This window comes from Stereum hirsutum, assembly GCF_000264905.1.
Source record: "Stereum hirsutum FP-91666 SS1 unplaced genomic scaffold STEHIscaffold_13, whole genome shotgun sequence".
Classification (NCBI taxonomy): domain Eukaryota; kingdom Fungi; phylum Basidiomycota; class Agaricomycetes; order Russulales; family Stereaceae; genus Stereum; species Stereum hirsutum.
In genome coordinates this window covers 565,951-593,499 of record NW_006763143.1, presented here as the reverse complement: position 1 = coordinate 593,499, position 27,549 = coordinate 565,951, and the positions used below count along the sequence as shown (strand labels likewise).

Sequence of the window (27,549 nt, the reverse complement as noted above, 5' to 3'; positions counted from 1 at the left end):
TATGCCTCTCCTGATGTACATCGGGCTATATCCCACATAGAATGTGGCACCGGGACATGCAATATTGTCTATATTATACTATATACTAGTACACTGACAACTGGAACGAAGATGCCGACCTCTGTGGACCGCCTGCCCACCCTCCTTGCCGGGGCGATCCACAGATGTTGGCCTCTTTTCCAATCGAGTCATGCAGATGCAGTATTTATTCAAGTAGGGGTGTATTGGGAATGCACGAACATCGGCCTTATTTATGAGCTCGAGACGACGAGAGTGGAGGAGGATGGAAGGCCGGCCGGCCGTGTGGCCAATTGCAACGTGTGGCAAGCACGCGAGTAGTGCGGTCTGGGCGCATGGGAAGTGCCGATCGGAACGAGACTAACTATGTCTGGCTGTTTGACGAAAATTAGCTGCTAACAGACCTTGTCCCCTAAAGGGACCAGGAACCTTGCTTAGCAAGGTCTTTCCAACCCCCGTAATTGTGGCGCGTGTTGAGGAGCAAATAAGGCCAAACAGCGTGGCGAATGTGGCGCCCATGTTAGGCTCTCTCGCCTCGATATCTGGGACTCTGGACGCTGATATTGTCTTTTATCTAAATGTCCGCATCATGATTGATCCAGGAGGCCGTTTACGATTATGCATTGCCACTGCCAGTGTTGGCTTTGGCCGTCACGAACCTGCGCCTTGTCCAAATCTCGAAAGTGCCCTGTGTAAGTAGTCAAGACAATACTCACGAGCCATGCCCACTGCCACAGTCCACTGCATCACAACGAGCACTTCACTAGCTAGCAGTCATCCCAATCGAAGCCAACTAGAGAATGAATACCAGAAAGCTTTTTCATGATGATTACCTGCTCGACTAAGTGTCCCCTAAAAAAAACTAAGCAAGGTTTCCGCCGGCAGCAGCCGGCAATTCCCAAGTTCGTTCATCATCCTGAAAACGAAAAGTGTGAACTCGGAATCTCGAGTGTGGTGCTAGATATAATACTCAGTTCACATTGAGTTTGGATCCTCGAGACGGGTCTACTCCTGCTCTCATTCCCGTCCCCCTTCCTGATGGCCTCTGATACAGCGATTCTTTTGGGAGCTACAGTACGTGGGCCTTCCGCCAAAGTGTGTGTTGTTCCGAACGACGTCAGTGAACGGGCAGAGGCCGGAGGAGGCCCCTCTCGCATCGAAATTGCACTGCGTGTGAATTGAGCTTCGAGGCTCCAACGGGACAAAATTGCGAAGTATTGAATCCATCATGGGTTTAGTTCACATCGCAAAAACACGATGTGAACCGCTACATATATGCCCTAATAGACATATATTTTCTCTACGGGAAGTCATCCACCGTCTCATTATTCATACCGAGACCGTGACGGAACGCGATATCTTGCGACGATGGAGCCCACTGGAGTTTCAACTATGTAGCGCGGGGTACGTTCCGTTCCGCCTCCTCTTAAGTACTGTCTCCCGTTCATAACCATTGACGCGATCCCCCGATAGTTGCTGATTTAAAGCAACGAGGAGGTGTCGAAAGTGGATTCGTATGGAGACTTGTCATAAAGCTAAAAAAACACTGTTTGAGAAAGAGTAATGGAAAAGTTCACTCGACTTCGAGTACGCGAATCACGGTATACATATGTTGTATCAGAAAACTGGACCACGATAAATAATACGATGGACATTTACTCGTAGTCTCATACTCAGTCAGCTCGCATGAGAAGTACTGCTGTCTGCCTCTACCCCGTGATCCCGTTGTACGACAAGCCTTTTTCTGATATCTTCCACCTCTGCTTCGAGCCTGCTTGCATCCGATAATCGGTCCAGTGCCTGGTACGTCGATGCGAGGCTTTCCATAGTTCGCAATGTGTAAGGATGCTCCTCTCCGATCACCCGCTTCCTTGCCTCCACCACGGTCGTCTGCAGCGTCTCCACCTCTGCCCATCGGCCTTGGTCTCGGTATGTCAACGCAAGGTTGTTCATGCTCGTCAGAGTATCGGGATGCTCCTCGCCTCGCACCCGCTTGCTCGCCTCCATCACCGTCTCTTGCAGCCTCTCCGCGTCTGTCAATCGGCCTTGGTCTTGGTATGTCGATGCAAGGTTGTTCATGCTCGTCAGGGTAGAGGGATGCTCCTCGCCGAGCACCCGCTTGCTCGCCTCCATCACCGTTGCCTGCAGCTTTTCCGCCTCTGCCCATCGGCCTTGGTTGTGGTATGTAGATGCAAGGGTGCTCATAGTCGTCAGTGTGTTGGGATGCTCCTCGCCGAGCACCCGCTTGCACGCCTCCATCACCGCCACCTGCAGCCTCTCCGCCTCTGCCCATCTGCCTTGATCTCGGTATGTCGAGGCAAGGTTGTGCATGCTCGCCAGGGTGTCGGGATGCTCCTCGCCGAGCACCCGCTTGCTCGCCTCCATCACCGTCGCCTGCGGCCTCTCCGCCTCTGCCCATCGGCCTTGGTCTCGGTATGTCAACGCAAGGTTGTTCATGCTCGTCAGAGTATCGGGATGCTCCTCGCCGAGCACCCGCTTGCTCGCCTCCAGCACCGTCACCTGCAACCTTTCCGCCTCTGCCCATCGGCCTTGGTTTCCGTATGTCGATGCAAGGTTGTGCATGCTCGTCAGAGTATCGGGATGCTCCTCGCCGAGCACCCGCTTCCTCGCCTCCATCACCGTCACCTGCAACCTTTCCGCCTCTGCCCATCGGCCTCGGTTTCCGTATGTCGATGCAAGGTTGTGCATGCTCGACAGGGTGGAGGGATGCTCCTCGCCTCGCACTCGCTTGCTCGCCTCCACCACCGTCTCCTGCAGCCTCTCCGCCTCTGCCCATCGGCCTTGGTGTTGGTATATCGATGCAAGGGTATTCATGCTTGCCAGGGTGTCGGGATGCTCCTCGCCGAGCACCCGCTTGCTCGCCTCCATCACCGTCTCTTGCAGCCTCTCCGCCTCTGCCCATCGGCCTTGGTCTCGGTATGTCAGTGCAAGGTTGTGCATGCTCGTCAGTGTGTTGGGATGCTCCTCGCCGAGCACCCGCTTCCTCGCCTCCACCAACGTCGCCTGCAGCCTCTCAGCCTCTGTCCATCGGCCTTGGTGTAGGTATGTCATTGCAAGGATGTTCATGCTCGTCAGGATTTCGGGATGCTCCTCGCCAAACATATCCATCAATCCCTCTCTTACTACCATCTCAAGACTTTCTGCATTTTGGTATCGTCCGCTCTCATAAAATGTTCTCGCAAACCAGTCAGCTACATATAATTCCAAGTGTTCGCAGTGACGCTGAACCTCTTGGACATGTGGAAGTAGCTTTCGGATATCGTGGGCGTAGTTTGCCTGCCGCGGTAGGTCAGAATAATAAGAGTATGAGATGGACAGGCCCAGAATGAATGATGTATAAGTTGGGATGACTAGGTTGTTGTGATAATTCCGAGCCCAATCTTGTACCAAAAGATGGATAGACAGATCGCTTCCACCTGAAGTACTCATAAGAGAGTAAGAGCACAGGTCTTGCACTACTGCGAGAAACTTTCCCTCATCCCATATTCCATCATCCATGATCATGAATGAATGTAGGAAGTCCGTCACCCAAGAGATCACTGCTTCAGAAGGAGGGATACTCGAATTGAAAGACAGCAATCCAGCGGCAGCATTTCTGAATATAGCCTCCGAGATAGATTCGTTGTGCAGGAAAGCACAGACACGAAGGAATGTAGCGGCAAGCGGGTTATGGTGCTGAAGGTTCTCGAAGCTAATATTCCAGGTCGTATAGACCGTGCCACGATATGAGTCGAGCTTCTGGACGTCATTTTTGTACTCCTCGAGTAACTCTCGACGTCGCTCTTGGTACATGCCAAGATATTTCTCAGGTTTGCAGGTCGGATTGCTCGCAATATATGCGGAAGCCTGGATGATGGCCAGAGCAAAATAATCGAGCTCCTATTTGAATACGTTGAGCTGCTGTTAATGTACTAGTAAGATACGGTGGAGCTATTCGAGGACGTACCTTGACGATGGTTTGCACAACCACATCATCGTGATCATTCGATGTATACGGTTGGTCCTCGATCTTGAGGCCTGCACGCCGGAGGAAGAGCTCCTTCGCCTCCTCGGGAGCCATGTTCAATATTTCGTGATATGCTCTCGATGGAAAACCGTAGGTGCGCGTCTGAGCGTTCCGACTGGTGATGATCGTGTTTCCGTGCACGGTCTGTGGGATGAATCGGCTTAGGTCGAGATGAGGGTCATCGGCGTTATCGAGGATTAATAGCCAATCTCTTTGACTTTCCATCCACCGCGTCGTATCCGCAGCGGAATCCCCAATCTTCTCCACCATGGCGATGTTTCCTAAATCCGTTTCTATCGTCTCTTCGCTGCTTGCGTCGACATAGAATAATTCAGAAAACCTAAACACACCAATCAATCAGCACAGTTTCATACTTGTGTTTGCGTTGTCATCCAAGAGTGTACCTCTTCGGCTCAGTTCCCTGTACAACTTTCACAAACATGCGTGAGATCTCACTTTTCCCGCTGCCGCCCAAGCCAAATAGCGCAAAAATACGACGCCGCTCGGAAGGTCCAGTGAAGTACTCTTGTATCTGTCGAACAATGTCGTCTCTACCCGTGAAAAATGGCGTCGGAGGAGGACAAAGTTTACGGGGTGCGACAGGCTTTCGTCGAGTAACAATTTGCGCAAGTGCACCACCTATCGAGATGATGAGTTGAAATGATGTACTGTCAAGACTTCAGAACTACAACATACTGGCTTGACCTGTCGTAACGACTCCACGCCGTGCTCTGATAGCTGCCGCCGCATTCTCCATCGCCTTCTCGACCTTGTCGGACGTCAGATATGCATTAGTGATATCGTGCACTTCGTCCAGCTTCTCCCAGTCCCCCAGCTCGATCTCGTCCATGCCATACTCGACGTTGAACCGGAAATATACATTTGGGGAATGATGGAAGCGGCGTTCCATAGCCTCAGCGGTCTTCTCGCAATCGGTGACAATCTTGCCAACAGCGATAGCGACGTCGACGCGGGGCATATTACGTTGAAAGATACCAGGCCTACTGAGCTTCGCATTCTTGGGTCGTCCAGTTCCGATGCTGATGATACAGGCAATCTTGCGATCTGGAAATAGCTTGTGGGCCTCTTGAAGAACGAGATCGGTAGGATTATTGTTACCGAGCCCGCCGTCGGTGTATCGAGGGTGGACTCCGTAGCCAGTGTCAATTTCTATAGGTCCGAAGAATATAGGGGCAGCTGATGTGGCACGAGCGGCCTCCCAGATCTTGCAGTTGATGAGACGCCCGTGACGAGGTTCATATGTTCGGAAGAGCGTGGGCGTAGGAGCAGCTATGGCATTTGGGACCGTTGCGCAGACGAATCTACGGTTGAGATAGGATATCAGCGCCTGGTGAAGAGGGAATTGTATGTCGCTGCGTACGTCTTACACGCTACACCACAAGACCCATCATCCATCATCCTGGCCTCTGCATCATGCGAGGCTGCCCGCTGCCCCGCGATCACATTCTTTATGGCACCCTCAAGCCTACTCGCCTTGAACCTCCCATCTCCAAATACGTTTCGCTTGGAGAAGACTTCCTTGGAAAGTTCCGCATATTTACGGAGGGCATCGTCGACGGACATGCGAAGGCGTCCCAGCATGAGCGCAATAATCCTATGTAGAGCTGGAGTAAGCGCCGGGGCAAATCACTGTACACGTTCCGTTGTCATACCCTCCCGTACTGGTCCCACCAATGAGATCGAAATATTCACAAGGTAACGGCATCTCCGGGAGTCCTTCCTCAACCTGGACTTCACGCAAGAGATGCCAAAGAACCTGGAGAGAAGACAAGCCACGGATGCCGCCACCGTCTACCAAAAATCAGCCAAGGCTCACAAACAACGAGATGAAAAGAACGCACCTAGTGCGAGCAACCGCAGGCTTTCTTCGGTAGTTGATTCTGACATGTCGTGCGGTGTCTAGTAAGATAGTGAAAGGGCGAAAGAAAGCAGCAGAAGATAGTACCCTCTACCCAGAGTCGCAAGGCGGTACTATGCACAGCAAACGCTTGGATAGCGCCAATGCGTAAAAATAGCTTATTTCTCCCATATGATAGCTCATCTGTCGTCTTTATGTCTATAATGGGTGTACAAGCCCAGCTACTACCTTGTAACAGTATTGGAAGACACCATAGGACGGGAGATATTTCCATGCTCTTCACAGAACGTCTGAGTGTATCGGACAGTACTCTGCGTCTCGAAGAACGTCACACAGCATGAACCAAACCGCCAAGCTTGCCGGACACGAGTGGAGCCCAGCCTGTCGGTGCTGTAAGTTTGCGCGGACATTCGTCCTGCTTTGCGCGCAAATGTCCTTAGCGAGAGGTTTGCTCGCAAAGTACGTTGTAGACTCATGAAGGCGTCTGTTTTTCAACATATATCAGTAGGTGAACCATGAACGAGCCAACATATTTACCTACCACTCCCATCTCCTCCACTGAGCCCATTGAAATCCCACACAAAAATGTCCGACTCTGGATACACTTCTCATACCACCATCTCCCCCGCTATCCTCTATTGGGGAACCCCCGTCGCCATCGTCTCCACCACAAACCCGGACAACTCCCCGAACCTCGCCCCCATCTCCTCCATCTTCTGGCTCGGCCACCGCTGCATCATCGGTCTCCAATCCACATCCCAAACCACACAAAACATCCTGCGCACATCTCAATGCGTCATCAACCTCCCAGACGACACCATGTCTTCTTCCATCAACGCGCTTGCTCGCACCATGGGCACGCCCGACGTTCCGACTGACAAAGTGGGCAGAGGGTACAGATATGTGAAGGACAAGTTCGGTGTGGCGGGGTTGATGGAGGCAAAGTCGGACCTCGTCGAGCCGCCGAGGGTGAAGGAGTGTCCGGTACAGATGGAAGGCGAGGTGGTTAAGAGGTTTGGGTTGATGGAGGATATGGATACGGAGGCGGCGAGGACGTTCATCACGTTGTTCGAGGTCAAGATTCTTACGGTGCATGTGTGGAAGGGACTGGTCTCGAAGGAACACGCGAACAGAATCGACGCGAACAAGTGGAGGCCTATGATCATGAGCTTCTCGAGGCTGTATGGGTTGAAGGACGGAGAGTTGGAACATTCAGTGTTGGCGGAGATCGACGAGGAGAAGTATAGGGTTGGAGATTTATAGGCGACCGTCGAAGGTTGTTGGTAAAAGCGGATGGATGACCTCTTGTTCGAGTGAGCTCTCGTACCTTCCCATTCGATTCGAAGGGTGCTCTTGGGTTAGACAGTGTCCTTGATTAACCTGTTTAGGTTCATACATGTGAATAAGCCGCGTGAGATACTGAGGTATAATTTACAGGTTGGGAATGATTGGATCGAGAGCGGATGCGTGTGTAAATATGAGTGTCCATAGTGAACGATGCGAATAAGAATGGTCCCTGGACGTCCACCGGATGAATTCACTTCTTCGCTTTTTGCTTTCCCTCCTTTGTGTCGTTGTGATGACGATCTCGCTGTATGTTATAAGACCTCGAACGGGACACAGTAGTCGATGATATCGATAGACCATTTGAATACGACGATCCAGAAGTTACACCGCGTACAGAAGACATAAGAGCCGGGAAAACACGTCTGACAGCAGCGAAGGCAGACTCCGAGAGGTATGCGTCCGAGTCTACATGATTTTGTACGATCTTGTCTTGCATCTACAGAAAACAAAAATATGACCGTACGCCCCGTCGGGGACCACGGAGCTATGACCTACTCCGTTCATGGCTACACAGAGGAATTACGTCTCACTGAGTGCATATGCATTGAATAGTGAGGGAAATCTGGTAGACATACCGCCTGCATGATCGTGGGTTGCTCTCCTCGCTCCATGGTTCGAGGACCGCTCCGAGATCACCCTCGAAGATACTTCCCCATATCAATCACGACCGTCCTACCGACCATGCACAGTCCAGTCCAACAAAAAATCAGCATCCCCTTCTGCGACAACGCAAACACAGCGGTGGAAAGTACGCACCGTTTCACAGTTCTCACCTTCGCCTGATGTCCTTCGTGCCTCCGAGTCTCCTGTCAATCGAGGAATCTGAACTCGATGTGGGTCGTGGAATTACCGTCCAATCTACCGCCGAGTTCTAATCCCAGTCACAGTACCAGCAAAGTCTAAGCTTGAAGGAGAACAAGGATATCGTTCAAAGATTGGAGGTGATCCGAGAGCCTGAGAGAGAGGGTTCAGGACGACGTCGTTGAAACGCGAGCGCTCCTGCTCGTCGAGGCTCACGGCAACCGGCAGCTAGGGAGTATTTGGATGTCGAGCTCAAGTCGTACCAAGGAATAGCGACGGAGAGTGCGTGGAGCTAGCAAGGAACCCATGTTCTTCATGAATCGTTCGGATCGATAGGTTGAACGTCAAGGTTATGGAAGAACCTGACGACGCAAAAGAGAGGCAAATATTCAGCTGCGCGCCACAACGCCAGAAAGATGATCTCATGGCTCCACCTCCGAAATCGTCTGCTGTTGTAGGCTGTTGTAGGTTGTTCAGGACCATAACCTCCTTGTAACGATACCGCCAATGTCTTCAATATGTACATCGCCCTTGTCCCACTGAGGCGCAGTATCGTGAGCACGATCACCTATTCCAGTCACTCAGTAAGGTCGTACCACAACCAGACCTCGTTTCCATTCCATCTCTCCATCTCCCCACGAGAAATCCGGCATTACCACACAAATTCTCCAGCCCTCCTCTACTCCCTCCTGGGCCCCGCCCCCAGGCAGCCCCAGATCCACGAAACATTGACAATGCCGTTTGTGCTCATCCATCGAGGCGGGGCGAGGGATCCGGGGCATCTCAAACGCGATCACGTGTACGTGAATTGTGCCCCGTAAGCGGGTTCGCCCAATTCCCCGCGCCCAAGCGCCGGTAAAAGGTCCCCAGGAAAAAGTGGCCTGACTTTGACGGAACGTCCGTGGGCCAACCGACGTTCGGTCTATCAAAATCAAAAAAGTCGGGCCAAACAAAACGAAGCGGATTCGTTCCCTCCACACTCTCCTTCGTTCTCCAACCCCCCTCTTCAAAGCTAGTCCCTCACCGCTACGGTTCTAGTATAGTAGTACTTATAGTCAACCGGCAGTGGTCGATACACGAACGAACGGACGAACGATGTCCTCCCTCTTCAAATCCACCGAGTCCGCCTCGGTCCCCTCATCGACAGGGTCCCCCGCCTTCCTTTCCCTCGCTCCCTCCTCCGCATCCGGCGCCGCAACATGGCTCTACACCACCGCTGCCATCCTTGGTGCGCTCCTCATCCTCGAGCAGACCGTCTACCGGTGGAAGAAACAACATCTGCCGGGCGATAACTGGACGATTCCGATTATTGGCAAGTTTGCGGATAGTATGAAGCCGAGTATGGAGGGGTACAAGAGGCAGTGGGCGAGCGGGGCGTTGAGTGCGCTTAGCGTTTTCAACATGTCAGTATTTTTTTTTTAGAATTGTTGGGCGTCTTGAGCGGTGTGGGAGGGTTGACCAGGGGCGAGGGCTGACTGCGGTTTTTTTCTATCTGTCCGTACCTGCAGCTTCATCGTCATGGCCTCGTCGAACGAATACGCACGCAAGATCTTCAACTCGCCAACTCACGCCGAGCCTTGTCTTGTGCACTCCGCCAAGCAGATCCTGCTCCCCGAGAACTGGTGCGAACATATTCCCACCGAACGACTCGAAGTACAACGCTGATATTCTCCATGCATCGAACAGGGTATTCCTGACCGGCAAAGTCCACGTCGACTACCGCCGCAGTCTCAACGGCCTCTTCACCCGTAAAGCCCTCAGGTACGTTCCTTCGCTCTCCCGCCATCACACGTAGTAATCAATATTTTCTCGCCATTACAGCATCTACATCCAACTCATGGACGACATCACGCGCGAACATCTCCTCAAATGGCTCTCAAACGACATCTCCGACCCGACCCCAAAACCGATCATGATGACCGTCCGCCACCTCAACATGGTCACCTCCCTCCGCGTCTTCTGCGGCACGCATCTCCCCGCACACGCCGCCGAAGAAATTTCCGAAAAATACTGGTCCATCACTGTCGCGCTCGAGCTCGTGAACTTCCCGCTCGCGATCCCAGGAACGAAAGTCTACCGCGCGATCCAGGCGCGCAAGGTCGCTATGGAATGGCTCATGCTCGCCGCGAACCGGTCCAAGATCGCTATGGCCGAAGGCAAGGAGCCCGCGTGTATGTTGGACGAGTGGGTGAAGCAGCTTGCGGACCCGGCTTACAAGGGAAGGAAAGAGTTCAGCGACCACGAGATGGCGATGGTCATCTTTTCGTTCTTGTTCGCTAGTCAGGACGCGATGAGTTCGGGCTTGATCTACGGGTTCCAGCATTTGGCGGATATGCCGGATGTGTTGAAGAAGGTGAAGGAGGAACAGGAGAGGGTGAGGGGTGGGGATTATGAGAAGCCGATGACGTTGGAGATGTATGACCAGATGGTTTATTTGAAGGCTTTCGTGAAGGAGAGTATGAGGGTCAAGCCGCCCGTCACCATGGTCCGTCTTCTCTCTCCTTCCCTCCCCGTTTCTCTGCCCGTACTGACTTCCTCCCCTTCTCTCTTCCCTGATCTAGGTCCCCTACAAAACGCTCAAAGCCTTCCCCATCTCACCCTCCTACACCATCCCCGCCAACAGCATGGTCATTCCCTCCACCTACCCCTCCCTGCACGACCCTGAAGTCTTCCCCGAGCCAGACCGTCTGCTCCCCGAACGCTGGCTGGACGAGAACAGCAGCGCGAACCAGAACCCGAAGAATTATCTCGTGTTTGGGAGCGGACCGCATAAGTGCATCGGCGTCGAGTATGCGATTATGAATATTGCGTTGGCGTTGGCGGATGCGAGTGTGATGATGGAGTGGAAGCATGAGGTTACGGAGAGGAGTGAGGAGGTTGAGTGAGTGCTTTTGTTTCTTTTTCTTGTTTTCCCCTCTCCTACCCGTTGCTGATCGTGTTCGTGTGTCTGTAGGATCATCGCGACGCTCTTCCCCAAAGACGGCTGTCTGCTCACTTTCTCGCCCCTCGCCTAGACCCCGAGCCGTATCATATCTCCTCTCTCTTCCCTGTCCTCTTCTCTTCGCTTCTTATTATACCTATACCACTACCCCTGCATGCGGACCTCCCAGTCCCGAACACTCTGCATTCCTATTCTTTCTTTATTTTTTCTTTTCCTTGTCTGTCTCTTTTTCACTCTGCCTCTGTGCCTTTGACCCTCGTGAGAGAGGAGAGGAGAGCAAGTACGTACTTACTAGATGGGACGTGGTCCGCGGGGCGTGAGGAGGGGCCGTGCGTCGTAATGTTTTGTTGTGTGGATTGTTGGTTGTGCGTGGTCGAGGTGTATGGAAATGGAATGAAGAATGCATTACTAGTTCTCGGTGTGCTATCTATAGGCTCTGGCGAGATGTCCTCGGAACTTGTATGGTCCACGGCAAACGGGCGAAGATGTACTCTGAAGCGACTGAATCCATAGGTTCAAGTTGAGGCCATGCGCATGCTCGAACTGATAGACAACGAATTATTCCCGCTACGCTACTACTGTAGTGGGTCTTAGGTAGGTCTGAAAAGTGCTTCCGTTTCGCAGGCGATCGACTATTCTGGTTTGTCTTACCTGATGTCAGATTTTTTTTTCTTTTTGGTGCACCCGAGTGGCGCAGGACAGCAAACAACGTTAGCCTGATGTCAGACTTGATCCTCACGCCTTCGGCGAAACCCATGGCTCATGTCCATGTCCAGTTCTGCTTCGACGACGTTCGTCCCGACCGTCTAGTCGCTTTCTTCTTTGCTGCTGCATCTCAGTCTTTTGCGTGATAAGTACTATTCAGCAATGCCTTCACTTGTTCCATCGTCGATCTCTCGTGCTCATGACCGTACCACTTCCTTGCCCGAATTCGAAAATGATGCCTATGCCGCGAATAAGTAGTACGCTATGTCTTTAGTGTGCTTGCATCACAATCGAGAGCCGAAGCTACCCTCCCGTGAACACCAACTAACGCGGATATACTTACTCAGTAATAGTACTTGGGTTGAAACAATGTAACAATGATGTAAGTACCTCAACACAATGAATAGTACTTGTTGTGTGATTTGAGAGTCACTCCGCCGCGTATAGCAGAGCATGCCAAAACGGCGAGTATATTCCAGCCTGGTGCGAAAGCGTAAGCGACCAGCGGGCGATGCCACTTGGCGGCCATACTTGGTCTGATCTTCGAACGGCGAGCCTGTTACAGCACACAACCACCTACTTGTTGAATAAGTTGTGGTTCATATTCACCGTCCGAGTTCGCCGTTACAGTTGTAGAGTACAAGGTACAGGAATACTAGCTGCCAGTGATACTACAGTCCTGCTCGGAGTAATTCTTCACCCCAGTCTAAAGTCACGTCAGATTCCACATCTCTCTCGGATTCCACATCCTCATCCTCATCCTCATTCTCCTCCACATCCTCATCCTCATGATATTCTTCGCCACCTTGGTTCCCGTCACGGTCATCATCCTCATACCATCCCTCCTCCTCTTCCTCCTCCTCTGAATCAGTATCCTCATCCAAACCATAGACATTAATACGACTCTCCACCATCACACGCTCCGCGACCTCTTGCATCGCAGAAGATAAATGCAATGCGCGAAGACGCGAACCTCTCTGCCGTGCACGCATCTTCAAATGATCGAATGCCTCCATGAGCTCCTTTTCATCGCGCTCGATTCCTCGGAGCTGCCACGGTGCATCTGCGCCCGTGGATGATCTGACGGGTGGCCCGGGATGATCAAAGTATATGGAACGAAGCTCGGGGAAGAGCAAGAAGTCTTCCTTCCCGAGACTCAGGGTTGGATAATCTGACCTTCCGTTTGCATATGGTACACATGCGAGCGCTTTGGCGAGAAGGAGGAACCCTCCGAGGAATGAGTCGAAGCGGAGCGTGGACACGTTTTCGAGGGGGAAACAGGGGTCGAGCCAGCGGTAGTCGTACTGGTATGAAAAGGTTATGGTGAGATCTTGGACGTGAGACACGGGGAGCGCGCGGGTGTACATCGCTGGGATGTCCCTTCCTAGTCTGATGTCGAGATCGTATTCCGATCTGTACCGCCCGAGTTTCAAACCGAAGATGGGATGAGGCGAGAGAGCCTCTGAGAAACAGTGCCATTCGATCATTGTGGAGAAGACAATCTTGAGTGTCGAGACTGGGTCTGGGTGGGCATAGAAGAGATCGGGATTTTCGCCTGACATGAAAGAGCCCATCAGCTCCCAGACGTCGTCTTCGGAATCCTTTGAGACAGGGTCATCCAAGACGAGTCGAGACACAGACAGCGGGAGAGATAAAGCACGAAGGAGTGCTAGGCAAGATTTTGTGTCCATGTTTTTGAATGAGATATCTGTAAGGCCAGGAAGAGCTACGGGTAGAGAGTCAGAGGAGGGTGCGATATCAAAGGTGGCGGGGTCAACACGGCGTATGGGCTGCGAAATGTGCAGACGTTGGAGATTGGGTGACTCGTGGAGGAGATGACACAGATTCTGGAGTCTCTGGACATTCTGTGGAATTTGACCCGGTGAGACGAAGTACGTAGGGGGGAGGGAAGATAAAGATAGTTCTCTCAGGTCGCAAAAGAGAGGAGAGATCGGTTGTATGGAAAATATGATGTCGCCCTCCAGGCTGAGCTTCTTCAAGCGCGGTGTGTAGCCACAGAACAGAATCGGAGGAAGTGTAACATGTACAAGTCCCTCCGTAGTCAGCCTCAAGACCTCTAACTCGGGGGCAGGTTGGTCGAGAAGTTCAGCTACCGCATCCATAACTTGAGCGAGGGTGTTTTGGTACTCGATCTCAAAGTCTTCGAACATGTCCACCGCAAGATGTACGAGGCGAGGCCATACATTGTAACGAGAAAATATCTCGCGATACAAGGAGAAGGTCGTGCGCTGGCTGTCCTTGTCATGCCGGTTAGCAACGACGTACATCGAGTCGGTCTCGCAGTTAAGATCGTTGGGATCAAATTTCAGTTCAAGGTGCAGAGAAGACTGCTTGGATCGGGCGAGCAGCGCCTCGAGTGCAGCGCACGTACGAACGTTAACGCAGGCGGCCCAGAGACTAGCATCTGCAAGGGCGGCATTCCGCCAGCGACGGCAAACATACGTGACCCCAATCCAGTGGACACCAATACAAAACTCCCCAGCACATTTGCAGTCTTCAGAATGGTAGTTCGAGTAAGATTCCAAGTCCAGAGAGAGGATTTCGAAGATATCGACAAGGATCTCGGGAGGTAGGCGTGAGATGGGTCGAAAGCTGTTTTGAAACTCTCTGAAGCGCCGCATTGCAACGGCTAGGTCGTTGATCTCAAGATCCACGAGCTCGAGTACGCCCGGTTTGGATCCCGACGATGCGTTCGAAATCCAATCACTGGCCATCGAGGACCACTGAGGTCCTCGAAGAGGTCTGGAAATTGTGTGTTTGAGAGAGAGAAATTACTACAGGCCACAGTAGAACAAATACGCACGTCTCTGATCCTGTCTTTTCTTCTGACATCTAGGTCTGGATCGAACGCTCAAAGTCGGTCGCTGACAGATTCTGCAACACAGCGATATAGGTGCACGGTTGAGTAGGATATCACGATACAAAGTAGTGAGCGGCGACGTACCGTGAATTGTTCAGAAATTGGCCGGGCAGGGCGTATTAGCACGAGTACTAGAGAGATTGAGAGCAAGGGGGGAGTTTCCCAGGACGAGGCAGAGATGGACTAGGTCATCTAGGGTCATCTAAACGCCTTGAGGCACTCGCCACTGAGAATTTAGCACACATGAGCAACCCGATGACCACAGGCTGACTTCACGACACCCATAAGTATATCTTCGCCCGTTGGTCGATGTTCATGGAAAATTGGAACCTTCACCGGGGACTATCTCACCCTCGAGGTCATGGATAGCGCAAGGCCACACCGAGCACTCGGAAGCTCGGACGACAGTTCAAAGCGCACTGGCAGGTGGAGGTGCCAGGACGACGATAACTTTGTTCACCGTCCTCTTGTGCTTGGATATTGGTCGGTTGGATAGGCCATGTTTGCTGAGAGGTCTACTAAGCCAGTGAAATGGCTGCAGGCGGGATGCGCAGGCGGTTGTATGCATGGACCAGGACTCGGAGGGAGCAGAGAGAGGCGTGGTGGCGAGGGTGGCGAGGGTGGCGAGGGTGGCGAAGTCTGGGAGGTGTAGGGTTAGGGCTTGACTAAGCAGGAGGCGTTTAGATCACCTCGGACACTTGTGTCTTGTTCTTCACCCTTGCTCCCGGACTCCCTAGTACTCGTGCTAATACGCTATACCTGGACAATCTTTAAACAATTCGCGGTACGTCGTCGCTCACTAAGGTGTGTCGTGATAATTGTACTCAACCGTGCACTTAGATCCTTAGCGTTCGAGCCCTGCACAATATGTCAGGAGAAAAGACAGGATCAGAGACGTGCGTGCTTATACTAATGTGGCCTGGAGTGATTTCTCTCCCTCATACACATGATTTCCAGACCTCTTCGAGGACCTCAGTGGTCCTCGATGGCCAGAGATTGGATTTCGAACGCATCGTCGGGATCCAGACCGGGCCTCCTCGAGCTCGTCGATCTCGAGATCAACGACCTATACGTTGCAATACAGCGCTTCAGAGAGTTTCAGAACAGCCTTCGACCCATCTCACGCCTTCCCCCCGAGATCCTCGTCGGTATTTTCAAAACCCTCTCTCTGGACTTGGCATCTTACTCGAACTGCGATTCCGAAGACTGAAAATGTGCTGGAGGGTTCTGTATTGGTGTCCCCTGGATCAAAGTCACGTATGTTTGCCGTCGCTGGCGAAATACAGCCCTTGCAGATTCTAGTCTCTGGGCTACCTGCATCAACATTCGTACATGCACTGCACTCGAGGCGCTGCTCGCCCGATCCAAGCAGTCTCCTCTTCGCCTTGAACTACGGTTTGCTCCAAGTGATCTTACACGTCAAACCGACTCGACGTACGTCGCTGCCAACCGGGACGCCAATCGGAACAGCCAGAAGAAGACTGTCTTCTCCTTGTATCGCGAGCTATTTTCTCGTTACAACGTATGGCCGCGTCTCGTACATCTAGCGGTGGAATTCTTTGAAGACTATGAGCCCGATGATTCAAACACCCTCGCTCAAGTTATGGATGCGATGGATGAGCTTCTCGACAAGCCTGCCCCCGCGTTAGAGGTCTTCAGGCTGATCGCGAATGCTCCGGTCACACTTCCTCCGATTCTATTCTGCGGCTGTACGCCGCGCTTGAAGAAGCTCAGCCTGGAGGGCAACATCATATTTTCCGTACAACCGATCTCTCCTCTCTTTTGCGACCTGAGAGAGCTGTCCTTATCCTCCCTCCCCCCTACGGTCTTCGAGTCACCGGGTCAGGTTCCCAGGGATGTCCGGAGACTCCAGAATCTGTGTCATCTCCTCCGCGAGTCACCCAATCTCCAACTTCTGCACATACGCGGTGATGATCCCGCCACCTTCGACATTTCTCCATCCTCCAACTCTCTACCCTTGGCTCTTCCTGGTCTCACAGACATCTCATTACGAAACATCGATACAAAATCTTGCCTAGCATTCTTCCGCGCTCTATCTGCTCCACTGTCTGTGTCTCAACTCGTCTTGAATGAACCTGTCCGACAGGATACAGAAGACGATGTCCGGGAGTTGATGCACTCTTTCGTGTCACGCGAAAATCCTGATCTCTTCCATGTCCGCCCTGACCCAGTCTCAACGCTCAAGATCGTCTTCTCTACAAGGATCATCGAGTGGCACTGTTTCTCGGAGGCTCCCGCGCCTCTGCCTATCTTTGTTCTGGAACTCGGATGGTTCAGATTGGATGCGGACTTCATGCTAGGAAGGGATATCCCAGCGATGTACACCCGCGCGCTCCCCCTATCTCACGTTCAAGATCTCACCATAACCGTTTCCTCGCCATCCGCCTACCGCTGGCTCGACCCCTGTTTCCCCCTTCAGAACGTACGCACGTTCCGCTTCGAGTCGTCACTCGAAGGGTTCCTCCTTCTCGCCAAAGCGCTCGCCGGCGTGCCGTATGTATACCCAAACGGAAAGTCTGAGTACCCAACTCCGAGTCACCGTGCGGAGGACTTCTTGCTCTTCCCCGAGCTTCGTTCGATCTACTTTGATCATCCCGGGCCATCCATCAGATCATCCACGGACGCACCGTGGCAGCTCCAACAAATCGAGCGCGACGAAATGCAGCTCATGGAAGCACTGAAGCATTTGAAGACGCGTGCACGGCAGAACGGTTCGCGTCTTCACGCGTTGCATTTATCTTCCCCAATTAAAGAGTTCGCGGAGCGTGTGGGGATGAAAAGTCGTATACACGTCTATGGATTGGATGAGGACAGCGATTCGGAGGAGGAGGACGAGGGGTGTTATGAGGATGACGACCGTGACGGAGAGCAAGGTGGCTGAGAGGAATAACATGAGGAAGATGAGGAGAGCGAGAGATACTGGAGTGAGTGGGATGCGGAATCCGAGGGGAGGTGAGGAATCGAAGTGTGAGTGGTATACGGCAGTTCTTTGAACCTCAGTACGCACTTACTAGCTGGGGCGTGGTCTGCGTGGCGTGAGGAGTGGGTGGGTTGGCGTGCGTCATAATTTTGGTGGATCGTGGGTCGTAGAGATGGACGGTAGGGTGTCTGGGTAGGTAGTGGTCATCGAAGTGTATGGAATTACTGAGGAATGGTGAATCGAGTCGAACTTGTATGGCGGCAGGCCAGATACAACTTGCCCGTAACACGAGGGAAGAACCTAGACCTCTTGTATCTCGTCTGATCATTAGTACTGTATCTGTAAGTTGATCTGGTAAAGGGAGAGCGTCCATATAGGTGGCGATGACGAAGGTGAGATATATTACGAGCGGTAAACTACGTCCGCGTGTTGCTAACACCATGAACCAATGTCGTTCTCAGACATTAGAGGTCGGTCGTGACAGCTGCAATAAGGCGCAACTGTCTGGATAAATAAGCTAGGGGAACACTTCTTTTTCAGCCCGCGGGCCCCAATACCAGTCATCTAGTTGTTACAGCCGTTTGCAGTACCGAAGGCGCGACGCGGATTTCTTCTCAAAACGGTCGTTTTGGATTCTCCGGTATATTTCAGTCGTAGCGGCCTCAAACCGTGAAGGATCTTCATGGAAGTTGGACCGGTCTGTTCGCACTGCTTGTGCGCAGGCAACCATGTTTTCAGATTTTTTCTCCGATGTTTTGTTGTAATTGGTAGGGTACATAAGCAAGTGTTTTGTATGTACGGCTTTCTCATGGAAAAAATACATTATATATTTGCTTTTCTCATTGAAAGTGTGAGTACTAGTAATTTAAAGGGAATCATGTACTTTATACCATGGTAGGTAGCCGCTAAACGTTCTGAACCGGGTTGAGGGAGGTGAGAAGTGCAAGCACATATTTCGCCTATATAATGCCCAATATGTCGTTCCCTATTTTGATACTCCTTCTGAGGCACCCGACGAGCATTGCAAAGGCGATCCCGTATTTATATCACTGAAGGAAAGACACAGTGAAGCGGGCCACAGAGGTCGTTGCACAGGGGAGAATGTGGCACCGCGCTATTTTCGAGGCGGGGAGAGCGGCCCGGAGAGCATTCACAGCAACGCCACCCACTCCCCTCAAGAATTGTGTATGTGGCCCCGCCCACTGTGTCTTTTCTTCAGTGATATAAATACGGGATCACCTTTGCAATTCTCATCGGGTGCCTCAGAAGGAGTATCAAAATAGGGAACGACATATTGGGCATTATATAGGCGAAATATGTGCTTGCACTTCTCACCTCCCTCAACCCGGTTCAGAACGTTTAGCGGCTACCTACCATGGTATAAAGTACATGATTCCCTTTAAATTACTAGTACTCACACTTTCAATTAGAAAAGCAAATATATAATGTATTTTTTCCATGAGAAAGCCGTACATACAAAACACTTGCTTATGTACCCTACCAATTACAACAAAACATCGGAGAAAAAATCTGAAAACATGGTTGCCTGCGCACAAGCAGTGCGAACAGACCGGTCCAACTTCCATGAAGATCCTTCACGGTTTGAGGCCGCTACGACTGAAATATACCGGAGAATCCAAAACGACCGTTTTGAGAAGAAATCCGCGTCGCGCCTTCGGTACTGCAAACGGCTGTAACATGTCCGAGTCAGTCTGGTGTTCTTTTTCACTCCTCACATTCACGGTGAGGAAAACACAGGTTCGACTGACGGGGGACATGAGCAAAAGGGAAACTCACCCCATACCATTTCACGTAGATTGGGACATGCACCACCAAGAACTTGTGGGACTGCCATCTTCTCTTCGTGATTCAACGGCAGATAGCCGCTGAACACAACCGGCGTGACAATAACCAGGGTTTCGAGTGCCGTGAAGTTGAATTCCTTGAGCGATTTAGCGATCACTTTCAGTAATTTCTGTCGCGATTGCGAGCAAACGAAGGGTACCATCAGTCTATCACCTGAGGAGGAACTCACGGTTTCAGAGTCTCCATCTGAGCATCCCGAATACTGAAGCACCAGTTGGCGGATCGCCCATTGCCCCCCCACTAAGCGCAAACAACGCTTCGTCTCCTTCACCTTATTTGGCAGCTGAAAACGTAGATGATGGATCCGAGGGTATTGTCGCAGCAGATGCAGAGCATCGTCAGGTAGCATCGGAGTGTTAAGTACCGCTGCGTCCACCAACATCGGGCTGCCCTGCGGATCGAGAAGCTCCCAATACGGACACGGCGCGGTGAATTTCTTTAGCATAGGAAGCGAGAGCTCCAAGCCCGGGCAGGGTATACGCCCACGTGACGACGCATTGGAAAAAAAGACTATTGGCTGGCTCCTCGATGTCTCCGATACTCAGTTCGACGGTGTGCAGCGACTGGGCGTGGCGCTGTAGGATTCGAGTGACGGTAGGAGAGTGGACCATTTCTGCTTCGACCTTGAAGTTCTGAAGTGTAGGAATCGTGACCTTCGACAGGAACTTTGTTGGGTCTTCGAAACGGTGGCCGGCCCGACAAGGATAGAGAACGAGAACGTCACATCCAGATTCGCATTTCTGGAATTGGATGTCGAAACAAAGGGACTCCAGATGCGGCAGGTCCGATAGAACATCCGAGATCAACTCGGCGCTGGTGTGACTGCATGTTGAAGTTATTAATGTTAAGGTATGGTAGGATATTCGATTTTTGGGAACGTACCAAGGCGCTTCCTCGATGGTGAAGCTACGAACAAACTCCTTCACGTGATACTTGCTTTGAAGCAGGGTCCTACATAGCTGAAAGCTGCGAAACACCGGTCGTTTACTATTGGGCTCTATACTTCGATCTGCTATCGACCGGTCAGAGCAGCGTATCGTTACGGTACGGTAAAGATGACGGATGGAGAGCTCGTGAAAGACACGGCTAGCAAGGCAGAGAGACAGCAACTCGGGCCTTGAGTCTGCTTCGAACGCAGCGAGGGCGACGATCTCGCTGAGCATTTCGACGGGAAGAGTGGGTCTAGCATTCAAGGACATTCGGTGGGAGTGAATATTAGGACTTCAGAGGTAGTGTTTCCGAGTCCGTATCCTCGACAGCGATGGAGAAAGGTGAGGTCCTGGTTGCGCTCGGCAGCAAAGGCGTGTTCATGTCCAAATTCAAACGCCGACGCGGACCATCAGGAATTTGTAATCGCGTGTCAACGCCACACGAAGGAGCGTCCACAGATCTGCTCTTGAAGTGATACGCTCGCTACGCTATCCCATTCAACTCGTCATATGCCTTCATCTTTCTCGATGATTCTTCTGTCTACACATGGTGACCCCTTACTTTACATGCTATCGTCGGTTGATGCTGTCGTGCAAGTCTTGTTCTGTACATTCGTTGTTGCCTTTACCCTATCGATGTCTATCTCAAACAACGCATAGCTTGACGTCCGGATGCTCAAGCTTTCAAGCTTAGGCTTCGAGCGGGAAGCGGAAGATAATTTATAGGTCGAAGTGAAGGAGTCACTCGGAGCGGGTGTAGAAAATAACACTGTCACTCGGACCGCTCTCCTTTTAACTGGGCCACGCCGTCATAGATGACCGCCAATACGATGGACCACGAAACGATCCCCTACGTCCAACCAGCCAATACGTATTCAAGCCCAAGAGGACAATAAACAGAACCATCGTCGTCTGAGTCTACGCTTTGAACCATCCTCAAATCAAATTCCCCACACACTACAAACCCACCGCGTGCCTGAGAAACCGTCTCGACCCCGCCGGCAAACGACCCCAAAGGCCTAGATCGGCCACCGCTGGTCATTTGATCAGAGCTCTCATCTTATCAGCTCAGTGAAGCCCCTCCTGCGAGTTTTCGGTGCGCACATTGCAATGGCGCATCGACAACCTTAAGTCCACTGTCGCCCCGGGGTGTGCAAGTAGCTTTCCTGTGTGACCTGATCTTGCTTTGCGTCCTTTACCCCACACCACCACCCACCCACGACACTGTATTCGAGTGAGAGAGGAGTGGTTTGCCAGCGTCCTCGAGCATTGCACGGTGTACTTAGACTGTAATACGAGTCATCACATCATGACGATTCCTCCATCCTCCCATACCGGTACCCCCAGCCCTTCCGCATCAGACCCGACCAACACCCCGACCCCGACCTCAAACGGAAACCCTCCTCACCCCAAACAACGTCGAAGCTCCTATCCCGGTCCTGGACGTACTCCCTCCCCGCTGACCACCACGAATGGCGCTCGGAAGAAGAACGGGTCGACGCTGCTCATGGCGGGGAACGCGCTCCAACTTCGACTCGACTCGGATTCGGAAGTCGACGACGGGGATGGGGAGGTTCCTGTGGGTGGTGCGACGACCGGTGCGTCATCCTATCCGTACGGGTTTATTGAATACTGAATATTCATCATTCCACTGTCACTGTATGCTATAGCCATAAACCGCACCTACGCCCTCGTCGAGCCCGAACCCAGCCCTAACGCCAGCCAAAACCCAGACGCCCATCCCCAGGATGTCCCGATCCCCGTCCTGCTCTCCCGCCCTCTAACACCCAACCCCGAGCACAGAGACCGACCACAGGAGGCCCCAACGACGTTGAACCGCGTGCGTTTCCACTCGCGCGTCCGTATCGCGTCCGGACTACGTAAGAAACATCAACATACCCCGCACCCTTCTTCCTCTTCCACCTCATCGGCGCCACCGTACCCCTCCCAATCCCCCTCCACCCGTCCCCCCCTCACGCACTCCCACTCCCACCCAGCCCCGCACTCCCTCTCGCATTCCCGTTCCCGTTCCCGCGAGGAGTATACAAGTTCTTCTTCTTCGTCTCCCTCCTCCTCCATCTCCGCGCCTCTGAGAAGCCAGCCCGACGAGAACACGCCGAGAGGGCCACTCGTCCAGCGTATCTCGTTATTAGCCGCGAATGCGCTACAGAAGAGACAGGCGAAGATGAGTTGGGCTGCTTCCACTCCCTCTAGCCAACATGAACATCCCGATCCTGGTTCCGGTTCTACTTCACATTCATATTCATATAAGTCGGATGGGGCGGTGGCGGGAGATGGAGATAGGGACGGCTCAGGAGTGGGGGCAGAAGGAGAGAGGATGGGGGTAGAAGGAGAGAGAACGGGATCAGGAATGGGCGAACGCACGCCCCTGACGCCGACGAGAGGCCGCTTACCCGCTGCTTATGGATCCAACATCCGACGTGGAAGCCTAGGTGGGAGACGGAGGACGGTTTCCTACCCTGGTCCTGGTCCTGGGTCTGGGTCAAATACTCACGCATCTCATGGGTCTGGGTCGAATGGGACCGGAACGAGATATGGGCACGGGTATGGAGGGTACGAAGACGAGGAGAACAGCGAGGATGAAGAGGAGGAATATGTATATCCGGAAGATGTGGGTGTGCGGAGGGTTGGGATCTTACAAGCACAACGATATAGGCGGAGGAATGGGGGTGGGAGTGGGAGTGGGAGTGGGAGGCGGCCGTTGTTGGCCCGGGGAGCGGGGGAGGAGCGGGATGGAGAGGAAGGAGAGGAGGAGGGTGGGGATGGGGATGGGGAGATGGGGGAGGAGGAGTGGGAGGACGTGTTGTTTGGGAAGTGGCCTTGGAGGGTTTGGAATCGACATGTGAGTGTATGCTTTGCACATCTGGAATTGATGCTCAATGTTTCCTTCGTTCTTTCGTGCGTTGCGGTGTGTCGTGTCGTGTTGTGTCGTGGTGGATGGATATATGCGTGCGTGTGGTACGATGGCACGGCAATAGTGGTGGTGGTGGCAGGTCGAGACGAAGCTCTGCTGCTGCTGTACGGACGAGTCAGACGAGGAGATTGAATGACACCCTTCCTTCCTTCCTTCCTCATGATTCAATACTCACCCATCTTGCCCTACCGCCTCTCCCTCCCTCATCTACTACCACTACCAACCGTGCCCACCGGTACCTTCAGAATGCGCCACACAACCACCCCGGTCTAACGTGTACAAAGCACGCGACCCACATCGACCTCATTCATCCTCTTCGACTTCCTTCTTCTGAATCGACACCAAGACGACGGTTTCATTCCCTCTCTCCGCCGCATCCTGACCTTGTCCGTGTCCTTGTCTGTATTCGCCTTACCGTGGCTTACTTACCGCCCTCCGCGGCCACCACTAGTACTCACGAGCTCTCACGATCCAAAATGTACCATTTCCGTGTCCCTGCTCGACGTCTTCCGCGTCGCTTCCTTCAATTCTTCCTTCTTCCTTCTGACTTGCCTTGTGTTGTGTTGTGCTGTGTTATCCTGTCCTGTCTAGTCCTACCGTCCTGTCTTATTCGAATATCCGTCCGACGTTATACTCCCCGTTCATGCGTACATACAAAACACGCTATCCCTCCTGCTACCCCTTCGCTCTGATCTAACTTATAACCTATGCGTCTCGTCTGTCCTTTTTTTGTGGATCCGTGTACTGACTTACCAGAAGATCCTTTTATCACTATCCTATGTACTTTTTTTCTGCCTTGCAAGCATTCGCTGCGCTCTCGACTGTCCACTATCCACCGGGTCTCTAAGACCTCTTAAGCATCACATCGGAACAGCACGTCCCTAGAACACACACTCCGAAAAGCATAAAACACAGAGCACAAACCACAAACCACATGCTATTCATTCTATCTCTATCTAAATTCTAAGTTATATTCTTTGTACTGTGAGGAGACGGTAGCACGACAGCGTGACCCGTCGGACCTCGCAACGCTCGCATCTCGCACTTTCTTTCTGTTCTTTCAGCAGGATCCGCCTCCGCACAGGCTTCAGCGGCCCTGCCCTCTCCTTTCCTCGCACCCTCTCCCTTCGTCCCCCCCTTAGCACGCTCACTTCCCACCCAACCTCCCCCCCATCGCCTTCCTACTCTCCTGCATCATCATCATATCCATAACCACCAACGCCGCCATCGCCTCCACAATGGGCACCGCGCGCGGCACCACACAGGGATCGTGACGACCACGGGCGGCCAATGAGCCTGAGGTGCCGTCGTATTGCGCTGTGGGTTGGGCTTGGGAGATGGTGGCGGGGGATTTGAAGCCGATCCTAAAATAAATATCCTCCCCATTCGTAATCCCCCCCTGCACCCCCCCACTCCAATTCGTCTTCGTCCCCAACTTCCCCTTCCCATCCTTCTCATCCTTCAGCACAAACGCATCATTATGCCTACTGCCCGGAACCTCCGTCCCCCTGAACCCAGACCCTATCTCGAAAGCTTTGGTGGCGGGGATAGAGAGCATGGCGTGTGCGAGTTTGGCTTCGAATTTGTCGAAGACGGGTTCGCCGAGGCCCGTGGGCGCGTTGCGGATTATGCAGGTTACGGTGCCGCCGATGGAGTCGGAGGAGTCTTTGGCGCGGATGATGCGCTGTGGGTGGGTGGGCGAGCGAGCGAGCGAGCGGGGCAGGAGGGTGGGCGGGAGGGAGGGGGACGTGAGTTAGTTTACGGAGTACGGAATGGAACGAATGGGAAGGGAAGAGAAACGAACCTTAATCATCCGCTCACTCGTCTCCTCATGCGGACATCTCGTACTAAACATATCCACCTCCGCCCTCGTCACGCTCTTCAACAACTTAACAAACTCGGGGCTCAACGCGTCCTCCGTATCGTCATTATCGTTATCCTCCCCGTCGGCGCTGGTGCTTTCATTACCTCCCTGGGCGCTAGGAGCGGAGACGGAGGAGGGAAGGTGGATCTTGCCGACGGAGGAGACGAAGGCGACGATTTCGATGCCGTAGGCTTGGGAGAGGTAACGTTCGGCGATGGCGCCGGCGGCGACGCGGCCTGTTTAGGGGTTTTGGTGGAGGGGGGAGGGGGGGGTCGAGGTGGAGTGCGTGGGGTGGACGGGTGGATGGATGCGCGATGAGCAGAAGACCAGACGAGGGGCGAAAGCGGCGGGACGTGATGCAGACGGCGGATAGGGAACATAGATCGAACAATCAAACGGTCAGTTAACTGTTCCGTGAGCGAAACCGAAACTCGGGAAAAAAATGATTGAAGGAGAGCGGGAGAACATGATCGAAGGTGAGGGGGAGATGGAGAGGCACAACAGACAACAGACATCAGATAGAACAAAAGATGAACAAAGTGGGGGGTGGCAGACATGATGGATGGATGGATGAGCAGACAGATGGACGGCTGGAAATATGTTGCGAGGTCGTACGCCACAGAAAACGAAACGCCACATCAAGCCCCCTTCCCCATCCCCCCTTAACCCACAAAAAAAACGCAAAAACTCACCAATAGTCTCCCTCGCACTACTCCTCCCCCCTCCACTACTCGCCTTAACCCCATACTTCTCCAAATACGTATAATCCGCGTGGCTCGGACGGGGGTACAGGTCCGTCTCGCTGTAATCGTGCGGGCGCTGGTCTTCGTTCTTCACGAGGAGACCGATGGGGGTTCCGAGGGTGATGCCGTGTTCGAGGCCGGATTGGAGGTGGACGAGGTCTTTCTCGTCGCGCTGTGGGTGGGGGTGGGGGGTTAGCGTTCGAGTGGGTGGTAGGAGAGAGGGAGAAGTGGTTTGTAATTGGGGAGAGGAAGAGGAGGAGGAAGAGGGGGAGGAGATGTGAGTTTGGAAGGAGGAGAACGAGGAGGAGGAACAAAGAGATAAAAATAGAAGCGAATAGGGATGCGAATAAGAATAGGTGGTCAGGTGGTCACGGGGGTGTTTATAGGTACATTAGATCCCATCAGAGGGAAAGTAAGCCATGATCATGAGTGAGCGAGAGGGGATCGGATCGGTAACATAGCAAGGACATCCGGACATCTGGGCGTGCAAAGGGGTAGTGGAACAGTCGGAAGGGAAAGTGGCAGAGGAAAGCACAGGTCACGAGTCAAACATCAACGCCACGAGTAAGAACGAGAAGGGAATGGGAAATGTTAAAAGGGTAAGGCTGAGTTTGGGTATACGGGGCAGGAGGCGGCGACGACGGTGACAGTAGTGAAGCAAGCCGGGAACAGGAAACAGGAAGAGAAGGAGACGAAATCGAAATGATGGGAAGATTGGGAAGATGGGAAGATGGGGGCAGTTCGGGCTACGGTGATCCCGGTCGAGATCGGAAGGTGGATAGAACGAACGAACGAGTGGATAAACGGTAAAATCATAGGAGGCAGGCAGGGCGAAGCGGTGGAACGAGAAATGGGAAAGGTGAGGAAGGATGGGAATGTTACTCGTATCGCGATGTAGTAAAGTAGAGCAACGGACGGGGAAGATGAAAGAGGTGTGGTAGGCCATGACTTACGGGCGTGGTCAGGTTGCTCTGGCCGGGCCTTCGGCGGCTGAGCTGGACCTGGATGTCCTTTGCGGAGAGTTCAAGGCCCTAAAAAAAGAGAGTTCAAGTCAGCAAGATGAAAACGAGGAAAATTCGTGGAAAATTCAAGTCGGCGAACCCGAGGACGAGAAAATTCGGAGAAATGTATGAGAAAAAACTCACAGGCGGGCATCCATCAATGATAGCTCCGACCGAGGCGCAATGAGACTCGCCGTAGGTAGTGACACGAAAGAGAGTACCGAAGGTAGACATCGTGAAGTGGGTGACAGCAACCGTTCAGATGTACAGTCGGTGATGCGTTGGATGGATAGCTAGCTGGGGAGCGCCAAAATGGAACTCGACGGTCGCTTTTTTATGAGCTGTTGTAGGTCCGAGCGTTAAGGAGGAGATTTATAAAGCGAACAGCGCCATGGATCAGTCAGTGGGCCGTTAGGCGCGGAATAGAGCAGATTACTGACGGAGTGTACGATGAGTATGTCTTTGTTAGCAAACGCTCTTACAGGGACAGCGCCTGAAAGGAGATCTGCTTTGTCGTGGTTTGAAGAGGATGAGTGGAATGACTCGTGCAAATTCAAAGCGCAAAAATATTGAGAACAGCAACCGCGCCACATCGAGCGCAGTCACGCGTCGCGCGTCGAGACCCAAGTCGAGACGCGTTTTACGGTTTGTACAACTTGCTTTCGTCTCAC

At 52.8% G+C, this 27,549-nt stretch overlaps 8 protein-coding genes across 8 annotated transcripts; 4 read left to right on the top strand and 4 right to left on the bottom strand.

The window, feature by feature from the left end:
• Positions 1-1,695: 1,695 nt before the first annotated feature.
• Positions 1,696-3,468, bottom strand: STEHIDRAFT_62866 (kinesin light chain; the record flags this gene model as incomplete). Its single annotated transcript, XM_007307188.1, has 1 exon — positions 1,696-3,468. One exon carries the CDS (start codon positions 3,466-3,468, stop codon positions 1,696-1,698), a length of 1,773 nt encoding a protein of 590 aa, XP_007307250.1.
• Positions 3,469-6,509: 3,041 nt separating this feature from the next.
• Positions 6,510-7,187, top strand: STEHIDRAFT_62751 (uncharacterized protein; the record flags this gene model as incomplete). Its single annotated transcript, XM_007307180.1, has 1 exon — positions 6,510-7,187. The coding sequence occupies one exon, from the start codon at positions 6,510-6,512 to the stop codon at positions 7,185-7,187; it is 678 nt and encodes a 225-aa protein (XP_007307242.1).
• A 1,852-nt stretch (positions 7,188-9,039) lies between these two features.
• On the top strand, positions 9,040-11,411 carry STEHIDRAFT_123767 (C-22 sterol desaturase). Its single transcript, XM_007307407.1, has 6 exons — positions 9,040-9,475; positions 9,581-9,694; positions 9,759-9,833; positions 9,894-10,557; positions 10,634-10,953; positions 11,026-11,411. Exons 1-6 carry the CDS (start codon positions 9,168-9,170, stop codon positions 11,084-11,086), a joined length of 1,542 nt encoding a protein of 513 aa, XP_007307469.1. The 5' UTR covers positions 9,040-9,167; the 3' UTR covers positions 11,087-11,411.
• A 978-nt stretch (positions 11,412-12,389) lies between these two features.
• On the bottom strand, positions 12,390-14,453 carry STEHIDRAFT_159917 (uncharacterized protein; the record flags this gene model as incomplete). The annotated part of the gene is made up of 1 exon (XM_007307406.1): positions 12,390-14,453. One exon carries the CDS (start codon positions 14,451-14,453, stop codon positions 12,390-12,392), a length of 2,064 nt encoding a protein of 687 aa, XP_007307468.1.
• Positions 14,454-15,098: 645 nt separating this feature from the next.
• STEHIDRAFT_141135 (uncharacterized protein) lies at positions 15,099-17,501 on the top strand (the record flags this gene model as incomplete). Its single annotated transcript, XM_007307405.1, has 4 exons — positions 15,099-15,245; positions 15,440-15,495; positions 15,557-15,747; positions 15,895-17,501. 4 exons carry the CDS (start codon positions 15,099-15,101, stop codon positions 17,499-17,501), a joined length of 2,001 nt encoding a protein of 666 aa, XP_007307467.1.
• Positions 17,502-19,044: 1,543 nt separating this feature from the next.
• Positions 19,045-20,605, bottom strand: STEHIDRAFT_141134 (uncharacterized protein; the record flags this gene model as incomplete). The annotated part of the gene is made up of 5 exons (XM_007307404.1): positions 19,045-19,157; positions 19,338-19,515; positions 19,576-19,689; positions 19,787-20,228; positions 20,289-20,605. 5 exons carry the CDS (start codon positions 20,603-20,605, stop codon positions 19,045-19,047), a joined length of 1,164 nt encoding a protein of 387 aa, XP_007307466.1.
• Positions 20,606-21,644: 1,039 nt separating this feature from the next.
• Positions 21,645-23,406, top strand: STEHIDRAFT_113481 (uncharacterized protein; the record flags this gene model as incomplete). Its single annotated transcript, XM_007307403.1, has 3 exons — positions 21,645-21,933; positions 22,006-23,198; positions 23,335-23,406. The coding sequence occupies 3 exons, from the start codon at positions 21,645-21,647 to the stop codon at positions 23,404-23,406; spliced, it is 1,554 nt and encodes a 517-aa protein (XP_007307465.1).
• A 793-nt stretch (positions 23,407-24,199) lies between these two features.
• STEHIDRAFT_101479 (chorismate synthase) lies at positions 24,200-27,386 on the bottom strand. The gene is made up of 6 exons (XM_007307402.1): positions 27,319-27,386; positions 27,023-27,219; positions 26,831-26,908; positions 25,827-26,049; positions 25,075-25,370; positions 24,200-24,954 (listed from the first exon to the last, which is right to left on the bottom strand). Exons 2-6 carry the CDS (start codon positions 27,110-27,112, stop codon positions 24,418-24,420), a joined length of 1,224 nt encoding a protein of 407 aa, XP_007307464.1. The 5' UTR covers positions 27,113-27,219; positions 27,319-27,386; the 3' UTR covers positions 24,200-24,417.
• Between the last annotated feature and the right edge of the window lie 163 nt (positions 27,387-27,549).

What these genes read in the sequence shown, in the direction of transcription:
- STEHIDRAFT_123767 (XM_007307407.1), top strand. Translation starts at nt 9,168, where the DNA reads ATGTCCTCCCTCTTCAAATCCACCGAGTCCGCCTCGGTCCCCTCATCG. An exon ending in TTCACCCGTAAAGCCCTCAG is followed by an intron (nt 9,834 to 9,893) that starts GTACGTTCCTTC and finishes TCGCCATTACAG; the next exon opens with CATCTACATCCAACTCATGG. An exon ending in TCAAGCCGCCCGTCACCATG is followed by an intron (nt 10,558 to 10,633) that starts GTCCGTCTTCTC and finishes TCCCTGATCTAG; the next exon opens with GTCCCCTACAAAACGCTCAA.
- STEHIDRAFT_101479 (XM_007307402.1), bottom strand. Translation starts at nt 27,112, where the DNA reads ATGTCTACCTTCGGTACTCTCTTTCGTGTCACTACCTACGGCGAGTCT. An exon ending in AGAGCAACCTGACCACGCCC is followed by an intron (nt 26,050 to 26,830) that starts GTAAGTCATGGC and finishes CCCCACCCACAG; the next exon opens with CGCGACGAGAAAGACCTCGT. An exon ending in TAGTGCGAGGGAGACTATTG is followed by an intron (nt 25,371 to 25,826) that starts GTGAGTTTTTGC and finishes ACCCCTAAACAG; the next exon opens with GCCGCGTCGCCGCCGGCGCC.